General features: G+C 36.8%; 3 protein-coding genes across 10 annotated transcripts in view; 2 read left to right on the top strand and 1 right to left on the bottom strand.

Moving 5' to 3' along the window:
* Nucleotides 1-4,672, top strand: part of LOC122576697 — a 75,799-nt gene extending 71,127 nt beyond the window's left edge. For all 4 annotated transcript variants that reach the window (XM_043747362.1, XM_043747361.1, XM_043747360.1 and 1 more), the window contains 4 exons: nt 2,889-3,065; nt 3,218-3,467; nt 3,809-3,992; nt 4,375-4,672. In XM_043747362.1, the coding sequence (XP_043603297.1) occupies nt 2,889-3,065; nt 3,218-3,467; nt 3,809-3,992; nt 4,375-4,521 (758 nt within the window). In that variant the 3' untranslated portion in view covers nt 4,522-4,672. The remainder of the gene's footprint in view (nt 1-2,888; nt 3,066-3,217; nt 3,468-3,808; nt 3,993-4,374) is intronic.
* LOC122576686 lies at nt 4,531-9,542 on the top strand (the record flags this gene model as incomplete). The annotated part of the gene is made up of 2 exons (XM_043747346.1): nt 4,531-5,246; nt 8,602-9,542. Coding segments are annotated over 2 exons (864 nt in total), but the record flags the coding sequence as incomplete, so codon positions are not given.
* Nucleotides 9,303-13,694, bottom strand: LOC122576699 (chitinase-like protein Idgf4). 5 transcript variants are annotated; one of them, XM_043747368.1, is made up of 6 exons: nt 13,587-13,694; nt 12,694-12,829; nt 11,889-12,142; nt 11,247-11,550; nt 10,401-10,563; nt 9,303-10,093 (listed from the first exon to the last, which is right to left on the bottom strand). In XM_043747368.1, the coding sequence occupies exons 2-6, from the start codon at nt 12,812-12,814 to the stop codon at nt 9,613-9,615; spliced, it is 1,323 nt and encodes a 440-aa protein (XP_043603303.1). In that variant the 5' UTR covers nt 12,815-12,829; nt 13,587-13,694; the 3' UTR covers nt 9,303-9,612. The 5 variants fall into 5 exon arrangements, with proteins under 5 accessions (XP_043603303.1, XP_043603302.1, XP_043603301.1 ...); XM_043747367.1 differs by having other exon boundaries at nt 13,451-13,590; XM_043747366.1 differs by lacking the exon at nt 13,587-13,694 and adding an exon at nt 13,186-13,227.
* Between the last annotated feature and the right edge of the window lie 329 nt (nt 13,695-14,023).

Raw genomic sequence — 14,023 nt, 5'->3', positions numbered from 1 at the left:
CCAATTTCATCATGGAGCCTAAACGCGCAATTCCAATCGATTCCATGGCGAAACAAACAAATTATCTAAGGGAGAAAGAGGTGAAATCTTCAAATATCGCGGTAACAGATAGGGAGAGCACCGATAACGGCGCCACTAGCGCTGGACGGGGAAATCCCACGGAATTGCACCTACTAACGACTAAAACCAGCCTCAAAAGTGAGACTAAATTAAACAGTGCTTGTACTAAGAGAGAAAGAGCTACTGTTGGAGTGGAAAGCGCGTGAAAAAACATATCAAGACGAAATCATCTCGGAATCGTTGCAATTGCATTGACCAGGACGGGGCAGCGGTGGATCAATGTCGGGAACCAGACCATTCGGGCAGCCACTGGTGTTGATGACCCAAGAGAAACCTTCGACCTCTTCGCAAAAGACGCCCGAACGTTCTTACCATGGCTCCAACAGAAAACGATGACCTTTGAACTGGACGCGCGTCGCTTAAGCGATCTGCGTTTCGAAAAAAAAATGGATTTAAAGCTTCTAGGAACTGAAATCTAGCGACTCGTGATCTATAATTACTAGTTGTGGACTGTGGGATAGGTTTTAGATGGTGAAACGCTCGTGAGTGGGCTGAAAACGTGGAATTGCTAGGGCATAGCGATGGAATTGCGATTGTGAAAATCCAATGGGGAAAATTGATGTGTACGGTCTTCGTTTATATATTGTGAGGTGATACGTGTACGTGTTACTCGCTGGAATTGCTGAAGTTGCGCGACATTGTAATATACAACTTCGAAGTATAAATCGGTCGGTGACAGTTTTATGTGAAATTAGAGAGACAACTTGAAATTGTCGAGGAATCGAAAGTGAAATTGCTCGATCCTGCTTCAAGGAAAGCGAATATCGATCAACTTTTATGTACACAATTCTGTTTTTCCGAATACCCTTGTTTACGCACGAATCCAAGAAGTTCGCTGGAATTGCGCTAAAGTGAACGAACATTGGAATTGCATACAAAGTTCTCTTCATTTAACTTGTACAACTTGTTTGCGCCTAAATTTTCTTCATGTAAGGACTGGAACGACGCTTGGAATTGACAATATGTAGAGTATAAAATTGTAAATTTATTGTTCATCCATTCAACCAGCATTTGACAGAGGATTTGATCATTTATTTCTGCGAACCCACCCTGTTGCTCTTTTCCGTGGAATTGCGAGATTGGAAAGGTGGAATTGCTAATGCAAATTTTCCCAATTCAATAGTGAACAATTTTTTATTTGAGTATTGTTGAAAAAGTAGTTGTAAATGAGAAATATTTTGAATTGCTTAATGGTATTGTTTAATTTTTTCGTTATAGAAACTTACAAACTTTTTATTTTCATCCAGTTTAAGTATGTAAGATATTTGTTTCTAAATTCAGCATGATTAAATAGCAGAAAAATCCCTATATTGGCACCAATTATTCGCAGAATTTTTATCGTTTACGTACAGGTTGTGTCAAAAAAGACCGCGCCGTAAAGGTAAGGACTCACTATAAGATTACTTCAGAGCAATTTCCAATCACTTAAGTAACTATTATCTCAGTTAGCCTAGTTTCCTTTGAAGATCAAAATGATTAACACGATTGTCGAATCTGGGATTGTTTTGTCAGGAAATTCAAAGAAAAAAAAAAAATTCAACGAAAAAAAATGTATAATTATTCGAATCTAAGTTATTAAACATTATCTCGCATTTTAATTTCCCAGCTTTCTTTCGCTAAGAAATTACCTCTCCAAAGAAAGAATCGAAAAGTACGAATCTTAAAATTATGGTGAAAATGTACACAAAAGTAGGGGAAGAACGGACATGAAGTAGAAAGTATTGCGCGAAAAACGAACTCGAGGTCAATGAAAAGGAAGAAAAATTAGTACAAGGGAGAAATCATGTAAATATTGTAAATAAAAATGTTCTCTCCTGCGATTTCCTATGCTTTCACTTCTTGATGCGCGAGTCGTGTCCCATTTTTTTTGACTTTTTTTTCCTTTTTTTACCATTTTTGTTTTATTTTTTATATAAAATTATTTTCTGTGTTAAAAAGTTTCGTATACTACTTAAGTTTATCGCCTGGTGAGAGAAATACTTTCTTTGTGTGCATTCGTAATGTTACCGTATATCTATATGGTGTTCCTGTCTCGTTGTATGTGTTGATTTCCGGTCTCGACGTTGACGCCAAATGAGTACTTTTGTCAGAATGAAAATGAATGGAAACCTGTTGTCTCTATTGGGAATTGATTAAAAATTACGAGCCTCCACTTGCATATCTATGTGTACGTGTGCATATTGCAATTTTCTTGCACGCATATATCGACGTGTGGATTCGAATTTTGTTAAAAATCGTGTACTCTCCACTTTTTCGTTCTATACTGCTAACTGAATTTCCTTAAAAAATCTGAGATTTTGAAATTTCTTTCTTCTTTTTTTATCATTTTCTTTCGCCTTGGTTTACTTTACTTTGCCTTTTATTATTTTTCCGAAATTATACTTTCGTGAGAAAAAGAGATTGTCTCTGAATCGTAGAAACTTGTCAAGCTTGCTCTATCTCTACCTAAACTCCGTTTAATTTAAGAGAAAAAGCCGGGAGCTTTTCGCTGTAACGGTACATCATTACAGCAAGCTTCAATGACAGATATAACCTCAAAAAACGAGAAGGGTAGGTAGGTACATCTTGCTGACAAGATGTTCGTGTTTCTTCCTGCAAGCAAACTCTCTCTAACTTCTCTCTATTCTAACTATCCGCTTATAAACTAGAAAAAAGAACCGAGAAACAGAATGAAAAAGTAACACTGCTTTGTAAAATGGCGTCAATGTCGAGCTACGAGCTAACCTCAAAGGCTAACTTGCTATGATCGCTCATTATGGAACATGAAGCGCCGCATAGTCCACAACGTAGACGCGAGAGATTGAACCTAAGGATGAAGAGTCTCAGCTTGGATTCTCCGGAGGGCACCGCTCATGTTCGACATCGTCCACGTGATTACTATACCGGCGGCCAAAGAGAGTCCACGCCACCCAGACATTCTGACAGTGGAAGCATCAACAGATTATGTGAGTATTAATCAATTACTGGATTTCCTCGATAAAAGAGACATAGCGAGATCATGAAATTAGTCAGACTTGAAAGTGTAGCGCAGAGCTGGAGATAATTAGTCTCGAAAAGATTAAAAATACCATTCATGGTTTGAACGACTCGATTGCAGCGCCATGTAGTCCAGGCCAGAGCCACAGCGTCCACAAGCACATTAGGGGGGCCATCAGGATGTCCAGCATGGAGCTCCCAGATGAAAATGAAAAATCGTACTCATCGGCGAGCACCTCTCCTTGCCCCTCGCCGCACACTAACAATCAGAATCACGTGAATCCACCTGGAAAACGTGTTCTGCCCCCTAATAATTTATACGTGGTGCTGTACAACTTCGAGGCGCGACATCGGGACGAGTTGGACTTGAAGTAATCATTCAATGATAATCACTCAGTTAATAGACCGCAACTATTTATACGTTTCTATGCATTGGAGAATTTCGCCTACTAAATATCATCACGAGTACTATACTTTGTATACCTTATATAATTGAAGATTGTTTAAAAGTTAAATAAGAATTACATAGAATGAGAATTAAAAAAATTAAAATAGTTTGGGCGAGACCTGAGTTAGGATACATAAAAGTAACTAGGATTGTTCAATCTGTTGTCTATTCGTCCCATAAGATGGGAGGATAGCAAATTGAACTGGGAGAGGAATAGGCCTCTTTGACGTCTCTACTAATATTTGAAATCTAATCGTTTCGCAGAGCTGGCTACAAAGTGACGGTAATTGATAAATCAGAGAAGGACTGGTGGAAAGGGAAGTGTTTGGGCGGCCGAGTGGGTTACTTCCCCAGTGCATACGTTATGCGAGTGGAGTCTGGACAGAAGACACTTCAGGTCACTCGTAACTTACAATTAACTGACCAGATTACCCTACTACGTGACCAGGTATTCCTTTTATATATCATAAGGCACACAGTCATGCACAAAATGATCTTCACATTTTTGTAATCCTTATTATTTAATTGTCAATCCTTTGAATACTCCTGCTTCAATGAGAACGAACCAAATCCGGGTCAAGATCCCTTTTAGCAACTGCAATACTACATGTACTACGATAGCCCTAGGTATTTCGAAGTCTAGGGTCCTCCTCCTATTATGCATATACACGTCATGCTTTTCAAGTCAAATCCTAGAATTTTATTCGTTCATTAATTGAGAAGAATCTTACCTTTATCATAATGGTGTATCCTATGTTAAACACATGCACTTGATAATCCACCGCAATACTGTATCATCAACGCAATCTATTTATGCGACTTTTCCCTAGATCGTGATTCAGGTTGGCGAGGAGGTAGATGGCGTCGCGATGGTTCGTTGCGCCGCGGACGTGAGATCGGCGGACCACACGGGCAAAGAGGGCGAGGTGCTGTACAGGGAAACTTTATGCCCCTTAAAGTATCTTCAGGAGGTGTGACAACAGCCTCGCCAACCAGGCGAGCGCCAGAATCGCGCGAACCTTCGCGAGCGATTCTCCGCTTCAGCACGACGTAACGCGGTCGAGAAATACTACGATTGCCTACAGTGTGCCGAACAGTGTCGCCACGTGACCACTGTTGCCAACAACAACAATCCCAGCATCACTGCGATCAACAACAATAACCTAAAACTAGTGAAAAGCACGAAGAACAACAGCCTGGTCGCAAAAAGCACTATGGGCAACTATCGAGTGACCAATTCCATAAACTCTTCATCACTGAAGGAGAACGCTAAGATATTGGCTTGTTTGGACGAGACCAGAGTTCTCAAAAACACCAAAACCAGCAATTTAGCCAGGTCGACGAAGACCCAGCCGTTGCCTCTGACCCCAGCCAAGAAGAGATCTTCCCTGGCTCGTCCAGTCCGAGTTCACGACTCATTCGCTCAACCCAGAAAGCTGTTGCCTATGAACTATGCCTTCCAGACCTTACAGAAGGCCAGCGAGTCCACGTACGAAGAGGACGACTACAAGGAGACCGGCTGGCCTATCCGGCTGAGACTCGAGCAGATGCTCGAGCTGACTTTGCCGCAGACCAAGAAGAGGCCGAAGAAGAAGACGCCGATGATGCTGATGAAGCAGCAGCAGACCAGTAGACATGCGTGCAAAGACACGGAGAGGCTGCTGCGCGTACTCAGCGTGAACAATGTGGACCAAGATACTAGGTACAATGTCACACGGTGTTCTGTCATGTAGAGACACGCGTTAAAGGATTGTTGGAATGAAGTTGAAGAGATTGGTGCTTGTTGGAGGAGGTTTCTAGAAGATGGAGCCCCACAGTTATGAGGAGAAAAGGTCCTGCAACACGATCTGGACCGTTCTTTCTTTTTTTTTTTTTTTTTTCGATATAGGAAGGCTCCGCTAGGTAGGGCAAAATTAATTGATAATTTTAAAACATTCGGAGCGTTTGGTTGGTTTTCGATGAATAAACAATCGTCGTATAATGAATAGACAATTGACATTTATTTGAAAGAGATAGGCTCTCCTCCCGAGCACGGGTTTAATATCGAAGCTCGGTTCGATTTCCAAGATGATGGCCACGCAGATGCGTGACCAGTCACGTGATATGTATTTCGCTAATAATAAGAAAGTTCTTCGTTCAGTGTGACTCGTGTCTTAGTACTATTAATCGCTTGTTGAGTTTGATAAAATAACCGAAAATCGGGGAGATCGGTATTTATATCGTTTTTAATGTAGACAGTTCGCATAAGCATAATGAAAAAAAAAAAAATGATATTCGAGAACTATGATCGGTCTTCTCCCTACAAAGATGATTGTAATCATTTATTTATGCATTTATATCACGTGTCGTTTTCTTTCATTATCGTTGTTATTGTTTTGTTTTTTTTTTCTTTTTTACTAATTTTGCACTAACGTGTTTAAATTGTTCGTTGTCTTTTTTATCTTGGTGAGATTTCTGTTCGGTTAAATATTTCTAACGTGATGGATATTTTTAGAGAGCTTCGCATATCGTGCAATAGTTATGATAATCAAGAAATATATTTAAGTAAGAAATTAGCTGCTGAAGAAATATATTGTTGATAAGTGGAATCGTAACAGAAACGCTTGATTAATTAATATTTGAAAAAATTCAAGAAAAATCGAATATCATTGGAAATCAAGTAACTCGCAGAGTGTGAAACTTCTAGAACCAATAGGGGCCCCTTTTCGGTAGCTGGTCGCAAAAATTCCCAAATTTCATCTTCTGCATCATAATAAAAATTCTTTGTTAAATTCTTTATCATGGTCATTAAACAGAATACGTGAAGAGAAAATATTTTTTTTATCTAATCTATAGACAAAGAAAATTTTCTTTGCTTAATGTAGATTGTTTATGCCATTTAAAAAGAATCCAGTTTAGAGAAGTATTTTATAGATGAATGAAGTTTTATTAATTTTTATATTTTATGATTTATGGAACAATCTCACTACACCATTGAGCCGAATTAAAAATCGCAATCGAAAATTCTAACATCTACACGCTTGTACTTTACGACTAATTCCGTCCCCAAGAAACATTCAAACTGATAAAAATTCTGGATTTTATTTATTCTATACTTGCGTGAAATTCTAAAAAATAATTCACACCTCCCCCTTTTCTTTCTATGGCAACGATATCGATCGATAAAAATCGTTGATAATTATTTTGTTGAAATTGTAAAAACAGTAGAATACTAACTGATTAAATTTATGGAACGTTTGAGAGAGATTATTATGCAGGGAAATGTTATCGACATTCGTCACTGTATTTAATAATGCGATATTTTATCCAAAGAGTTGACCAATTGCGTGATCTGCATTTACTTGATATGCATTTATTATTACAGGTTGTTTCAGAAGATACGTAACGCGCCTTGAATGTGAATAAATAATAGAAGCAGAATTTGAATAAAATTTAAATTAAAAAATTTAATTTTATCTGACATTAACAAAATTTAAGTAAAATGACACAGATCATAGTTAAAGGTTTCAAAGTAGAATACTGAACAAATTTGGAAACTTTCGAGAGACAGCATGGCGCCATTTCGTTAACTAATAATGTATCTTCAGAGGCAATATCGTTATCTGTAGAACAATATCGTTGAGTCTAAGAAATATATGAACGTTAAAGATTTTCATTCCACTATTCATAAATGAAACACTGAAAAGGATATTTAACAAATAAATGAAAATTAATTTCTGATAAAAAGAAGAAAAAATTTCGCGAAATTTGTGAGGTTATCATCGATCAGTTGAAAAAAGAAATCAACAGATACATCATCCCCGGTATAATAAAACGTAAGGAATAGAATGTGACGAGTCTTCTTGTTGCTGCTTCTTAGTTTCTTAATGACACAAACACAAAAGTTGCATTTCCAAGAAATAATTTTTTCGAAGAATATCGAAGCACCAAAGAGCATTTTGGATAACAAACGTTTCACACAGTATTCACGCATAGAAGAAAGTTATGTCAGAGAGTTCCGCGTACTTATTTTTTCACTATCCGACCTCATGGTGAGCTGCTGGATCTAGTCACAGATATGCTTTCAGCAACGTAATCTCGTCGAGTGTGCCCTGGTTCCTGCTTAGAGAATCCTTCTCGACTGTCCTCGATCACGTCGAGCTCGTTGAGAAGACAACGAAAATCACTTTAAAGTGAATTATTGATGGCTACAAATTTTATTTGATCTGAAAAATTCGTGAGTTCCAGAAATTTTCAGTTTTTTCTATCTTTTCCCCAGATATATCTTAGATTTTCATGAAGTTAGGAATCTTTTACTTTTTTCATTTCATTTTAAATAACAATTTTCCTCCCCGAAATTTTCAGATGATCAAAATCCAGGGAAAATCTGCGAGATACTGAAATCTGGAAATTTCTAGGATTCGATCTGAGAGCTCAAGGGGTTGTAGTCTAATACACTACCCATTGCACTACCAAGATCTTTACATACTAACTTCGTTTTTGTCCACTTTACCTATATCAATTATGTTATTTTCATATTAATTTAATAATTCCATATTAATTTCAAATTCCAATTTTGAAAAAGGATTTTCTAATCTTACGTACGGGCTCGAATTAACACTTCACGGGGACCGAAGTCAGAGTAGATTAGGATTAAGTATCAGGGATAACCGTTGTGTTATTGTACGTTGTAACGCTACGTATATTATATTTCATTATATTATATGCCGTAATGTAACGAGTGCCCTAACCCTGTTAAACCGTATATCGAATTATTAACTGTACCATAGAGTGTAAGCTATTCCAACTACCACGCCCAGTATTTTCTAAGTATTACGATTATGCTGCAGGATGTGTTCGTGTTGTTGCAACAACTGCTTCTGATTTGTCGTTCCTTTAAAGCGATTTTCCATAACCCCAAAAAGAAAGATATAATTTTACAAAAATGATAATTACACATTTTATATTAACAAAAATATATACTTTGCCTTGTGTGTTGTTAAAGAAGTCACAAAAATTATTATGAAGTAAATTGTTCCCTTGTCAACCTTGGTATTAATGAAATTATCTCGATTTAGCGGAACGACAAACTGGATCGCAGGAACCAAATGGAACAAAGATGTCTACGACACCGCGTTCACTGTACCAACCGTTTCTGCACGAATGTTTTTGGTGAAGCGCTGTGGGTTCGAACGAAGCACGAATATGATTTCCGTTCGACAATAACGTCGAGCTAATATGGAGGATGCAAAACTACGAATGTACAAGAGATTTCAGGAACGTTTCGTTTCTACGTATGAGAGTGGCTACGAATTAGCTGTGTCTCGTGTGCCATAACTCCTAACATTTGATATATTTATCGAGTCTAGTCCATTTACAATGAAACCTTTCGTACACACCCGAGCAAATGTGTTTATCCGAATTCATAGACTGCACGAAATATATATATTATATCTATATATACATGCGTGTTTCATAAATCTCTACCTTGTCGACCGATCAAGATGTTGTGTTGGTTTCTAGCACTACGGTAATCAGTAACTATGAATGGCGCCATGTGAATGTTAATATAAATCAGTCCTCCTATAGATTTATGGAAATTCCTTGCAACCTACTGTGTGAAGCTAAGAAGTTTGAAGTTACCGAACTTTTCTATAAACATAAACTACATTTGGTTCATTCCTAGCGAAAATAGCCGATCACTAATAAAGATTAGCTCAAAACTAGTCAGTTCTCATGGTGTTAATGTGGCAGCAAAGAATTTGACGAAAGGAAGAACTAATCACCAAACTATTTCATCTTTATTCTCGATACAACACTTCTGATACAGCACTTTTTTCAAATACTTAACATATCACGAAAGATAGCACATACGAAAAACTAGAGCTACGTGAAAAATATAAAAAACACGAAGCAAATGCGTGAAAACCAAGTAGTCATTTAGGATCGAAATTTCAAAAAGATTGAGAAATACATTTTTTAGGCGCGGCCTTAATTAAAAAATAGATCTAACACAACTTATACTTCAGCTGTGCCAAAATTGGTCACCTCCGACTCTTAGTGTCCATCGAATAGTCTTTAATAACTTCTTACAGCTTGTATTTGGCGCCCCTGATAATAGGGTACTTGTCTCCAGTGCAGACACCACGGAAGTCGTCCAGGGACAAATCATAGATAAGAACACCACCCAAACCTTTCGCCTTGGCGTAGGCAGCCTTATTGCCAGCCGTGTCAGGATCCTCATAACCGACCCAGATTCCGTCATTTCCAGTGTTCTCATTGTAAGATTGGAAGGCATAGCTGCCATATTTCTTAGATGGATCACCAACACGTCTCAAACGACCCACAGCGGATTCTGTCAGCCTGGAGCACACCTCAGCGTACGAAAGAAGTCCTGGCGTGTTTGTGTGAGGTCCTTCGGCTCCCGGACCATCGGTGACTATAGGTGGTACCCCTGATATTTGACTGTCAGACGTGAGCTTCCATGTCCTAGCGTATGTTGGGATTCCCACGACTATTTTCGAGCCTGGAGTACCGTTCTCGAGCCAGTACCTTGCAACAGAATCAATACTTTACGGATATTTTTAAATTGTGTTACGTAAATGGAGATTCTAGAGCATTTTGGGGATTGGAATGCTTGAAAACCAGGGAGTCCCCTTGAATTGAAGGAATAGGGGTAATTAAATCAATAGTACAATAAACAAATTCTTAGTAATTTAGGATTTTCAGAAACTAATGAGACCAGCAACCAGGAAGTCCTTTTGAACTAAAGGAAGATTGATTTTTGATTAAATTAATGGTACCATAAATTTCTGACGATTTGGGATTTTTAATAGTTGACGGCAGAGGATAAGCATAGCTTACAGAAGTTCCTCACCTGGTTGTGGCATCAACGTTGTCCTGAGGGACACGTCCATAACTCTCATAAATGGGTGCTGGATAATCCCCTTCTTGCGGATTACGTTCTGGCGTTTTTTGGTCGAAAGTGAACAGATGCACGGCATCGATATTGGGTGCCAGCAATCTCGCGTCATAGTAAACTGCAAGATATTAAATATAATAAGATAGAATCCACAAGAACAAAAATTCACAAGAATATTACAGAACTAAAAAATATTTCCTTATTTTGAAAGATCCAAATTTAGTGCTTATTTTTACGTGAAAATTTATGCACAAAATTATAAAATATTAAAACTTCGAACTTATTCAAACACGTGTTTGATAACTGCAGCAATTTGATTGCCTACATAAGAATTAAAATTAGTTGAAATTTTCTGATAAATGTAACGAGTAGGTGTCCAATAATTATGACCAGCAGTGTATGTTATTTGCAATCAATTTTACCAACACAGAAGTGTATGTAAACACGTTACAGGTCCTACAAGTTACCAGATTCCCTAGGTTCAATATTTAGAGAACGTGACGCTCGCCAGTTACACGCACAGCCACAGATAAGGCAAGATTGGTCGCGGCAGCACGTTCTTAATTTCGAAGCAAACAGACTACATGATTTCTATTAATTTTTCGTCCCTATTTCCTCGTCACATCTGGATACTAATATCATATCCAATATACCTATCATCCAAATCTTTAATCTCATCTGATTGCAAACTCGCTATATCGCCACTTTTGATTAAGAAAATTCGTCCATAACAATCCCATGTTATGAGAGATTTTAAGAAGTTAAAGAAGTAACAGAGTAAAGAAGTGAAAATGAACTTACTACTACTGTTAACATGAGGAATTACAGCAATAGTTAGGGCCTTCATTCTTGGTCTAAGTTGAGCTTTCAGGTCACGGACCAAGATGGTAAAGCCATCACGATGCTCCTGCTCCTTGTCATCTTTGAATTTACCATAACCAAAGGTCTTCTTCAAGCCATGCCAGATTGATCCAAATGTACCACGTTCTTTCTTGACTTTCACAGGTGGGAATTGCCAAGCCAGGTCAATTCCATCAAAGTCATAATCATTGAGAAGACGGTTGATTGAGTTAATGAACTTGGACCTTGATTCTGCCGTCTCAGTCTACAGCAATTGAGGATGTTAAGTTATCTTTTTAACTTAGATTCAGTTTGAGTTGTAATGAAAATCAAATCTGGAGTATTTAGAACTTTGTGCCATCTTATAGCAGAAAAGAAAAATATGCAATGTTTAATAATAATTTCAATATTATTTAATTTTCAATTTCCAAATGAAATTGTATTTAATACTATAAAGAAACTTACATTGTTTGTCAACATAGTCTAGATCTAAGATATTTATAGGAAAAAATTACAATAAAGGATGGTACAGCTCCTTGAAGTCAATCAATCCTGAATTGGAATCTATGTATAGAATTGAGTGACCAACAAAATAATACTTACAACAACAAGATACTTGTGAGTGTCATCTTCAGGATCAGCATTACCACCAATGCTAAGGTAGATCTTCAGATCTGGGAAGCCTTTCTTCAATTGTGTGGCAAGTTTGTAGTAAGAATATCCAACTCCAGTGTCCAAAGATGGATTCAAAGGAACAACTTCTAATGTCTCTGTATTAATTCCTGCAAACCCATAGATCAAATGTGTGCAAAGGGATAGGGCTGATCGAACATCATCCAACTGGAACTTTCCTGGTCCTGAAATATATCCCAATAAATTACAATAAGTATCAAAAACACAACTATTGATGGTATGAAAGATTAGGATTATTTTGAATTAATTGACAATGATCAAAATAATTAATATAATATATAAATCGTTATTCATTTAATAAGCATTAGGTGAATGAATAATAATTGATAATCTTTCTATTACATTATCTAATCTACGGATTAATAATCATTAATTTCTAATCTATAATTACTAATTGAATGATTACTAAAATCAATAAACGATTAACAGTAATGATATTAATCATCATTAAAAATAAATCAGTTATATTAAATAGAACAATAATGATTGCTCTAGCATCATAGAACGTTTAATTGGATTATAATAATTGTTGATATTTTTAGTTTTTTCCTTGTTCAGATATAACGTTAAAACGTTGAAATATTCAACAAGAAAACTACTAATCAATTTCAACATTTCAATAGGCAAACTTCATATTTCTCAGATTATAATTTCAGATTTTAATTAATCGAGCAAATTAATAGGTTGTTTAATGGAATAACGAAACAAATTTTACCCTGTCGGTTGAAAGCCGTGCTGTTCCAATAGCACACAACTTTGTTGTGCTCGTGTGTGTCAACACTGAGCGCCGGCTGGGCGCAGAATACCGCAATAGCGGCGAAGATTAGCACTTTCATTTTCACAGACTGGTTCTATGGAAATTAACACAGAGTAAAATTAGCATATTGAAAATAAGATCTGCTCCCAAGAAATATTGCATTATATTTCTATATTTATAGTTTAGTATTATATTTCTATATTTCTATGTTTAAGAAGTATCCCATAAAGGTTTAATATAAATGAATGATAACATTATGTTTGCAATAAAGCAGATAAAAAGTTGAAGAAGAAATTATTAAAAAATATTAAATTACAGCTCTCCATGAAAATTGAAAAACGAAACAGCAACTACGTATATCAAACATTTACACAAATTGAAAGGAAAAATCTACTTAAACAAAGCAGTGAAATTACGAAAAGAAAAATGTCTATTATAATTTCTATTAACAGATTCTCCTTTTCTTAGCCATTGCATTTCCTATATGCCATACTACGCGTCAGCAACCATAAAATCAAATACGCTTATTATCCTTCCAAAGAGACGATTGAAAACTATCTGACAGTAGTTTAAAACTTTAGGTTACAAATATAAAGAATATACACATATTACACATTGACAATCGATATATTCTCAACTAATACCGAAAATACACGAATAAAAGTCACATAATTTTCAATCGCACAATCTAAAGTTTCACTTTTAAGGACGAAACCTGAAGAAATTGCCAGCGTATAAAATTAAAGGTGACCCCAATAAAGACTCCAAGGACGGACGTACTTTTCTCCAACAAAAAGATAAAACAAAAACTGTCTGTAGAAACTTAAAAGGCTAAATGAAAGACGTCTTACCTTTTCGAAAGGAAGAAACGAACTGCCGTGGCGATTTCTTCGTCACGGACTTTGATACCTTGGATAGTTCCATTGACTGAGGTAGTGGGGATATTGGATCTCTTACGTCAGCGAAACGATCTTTCAGAAACCGTTTCTTCATGAGTGTTGACATATTCGTTCAGTCGAGAAATCAAGGCCATGGAGGGGACCAAAATGTTTCTTGGAACTTCGGTAGTGAATGCGCACCAGATAATCGGATCGATTCGAGGATTCGAAGAATTGGTGGCATGATCTCGCGGGTTTGTTGTTAGATCAGAAGCAATTTTTTATTTATTTTAATTTTGAGGAATTAGGGAACTTTTATAGGGTCTTTTTGATCACTCGGTATATAGATTGTTATTCAGTGACTTTGTTTTTCAATCGTTAGCAATAAGAAAATTCTTTTTTATTTTCAC

Source organism: Bombus pyrosoma, linkage group LG16 (assembly GCF_014825855.1).
Source record: "Bombus pyrosoma isolate SC7728 linkage group LG16, ASM1482585v1, whole genome shotgun sequence".
Classification (NCBI taxonomy): domain Eukaryota; kingdom Metazoa; phylum Arthropoda; class Insecta; order Hymenoptera; family Apidae; genus Bombus; species Bombus pyrosoma.
The sequence above is the reverse complement of the archived record's forward strand: the minus strand, read 5'-3'. Positions and strand labels throughout refer to the sequence as shown.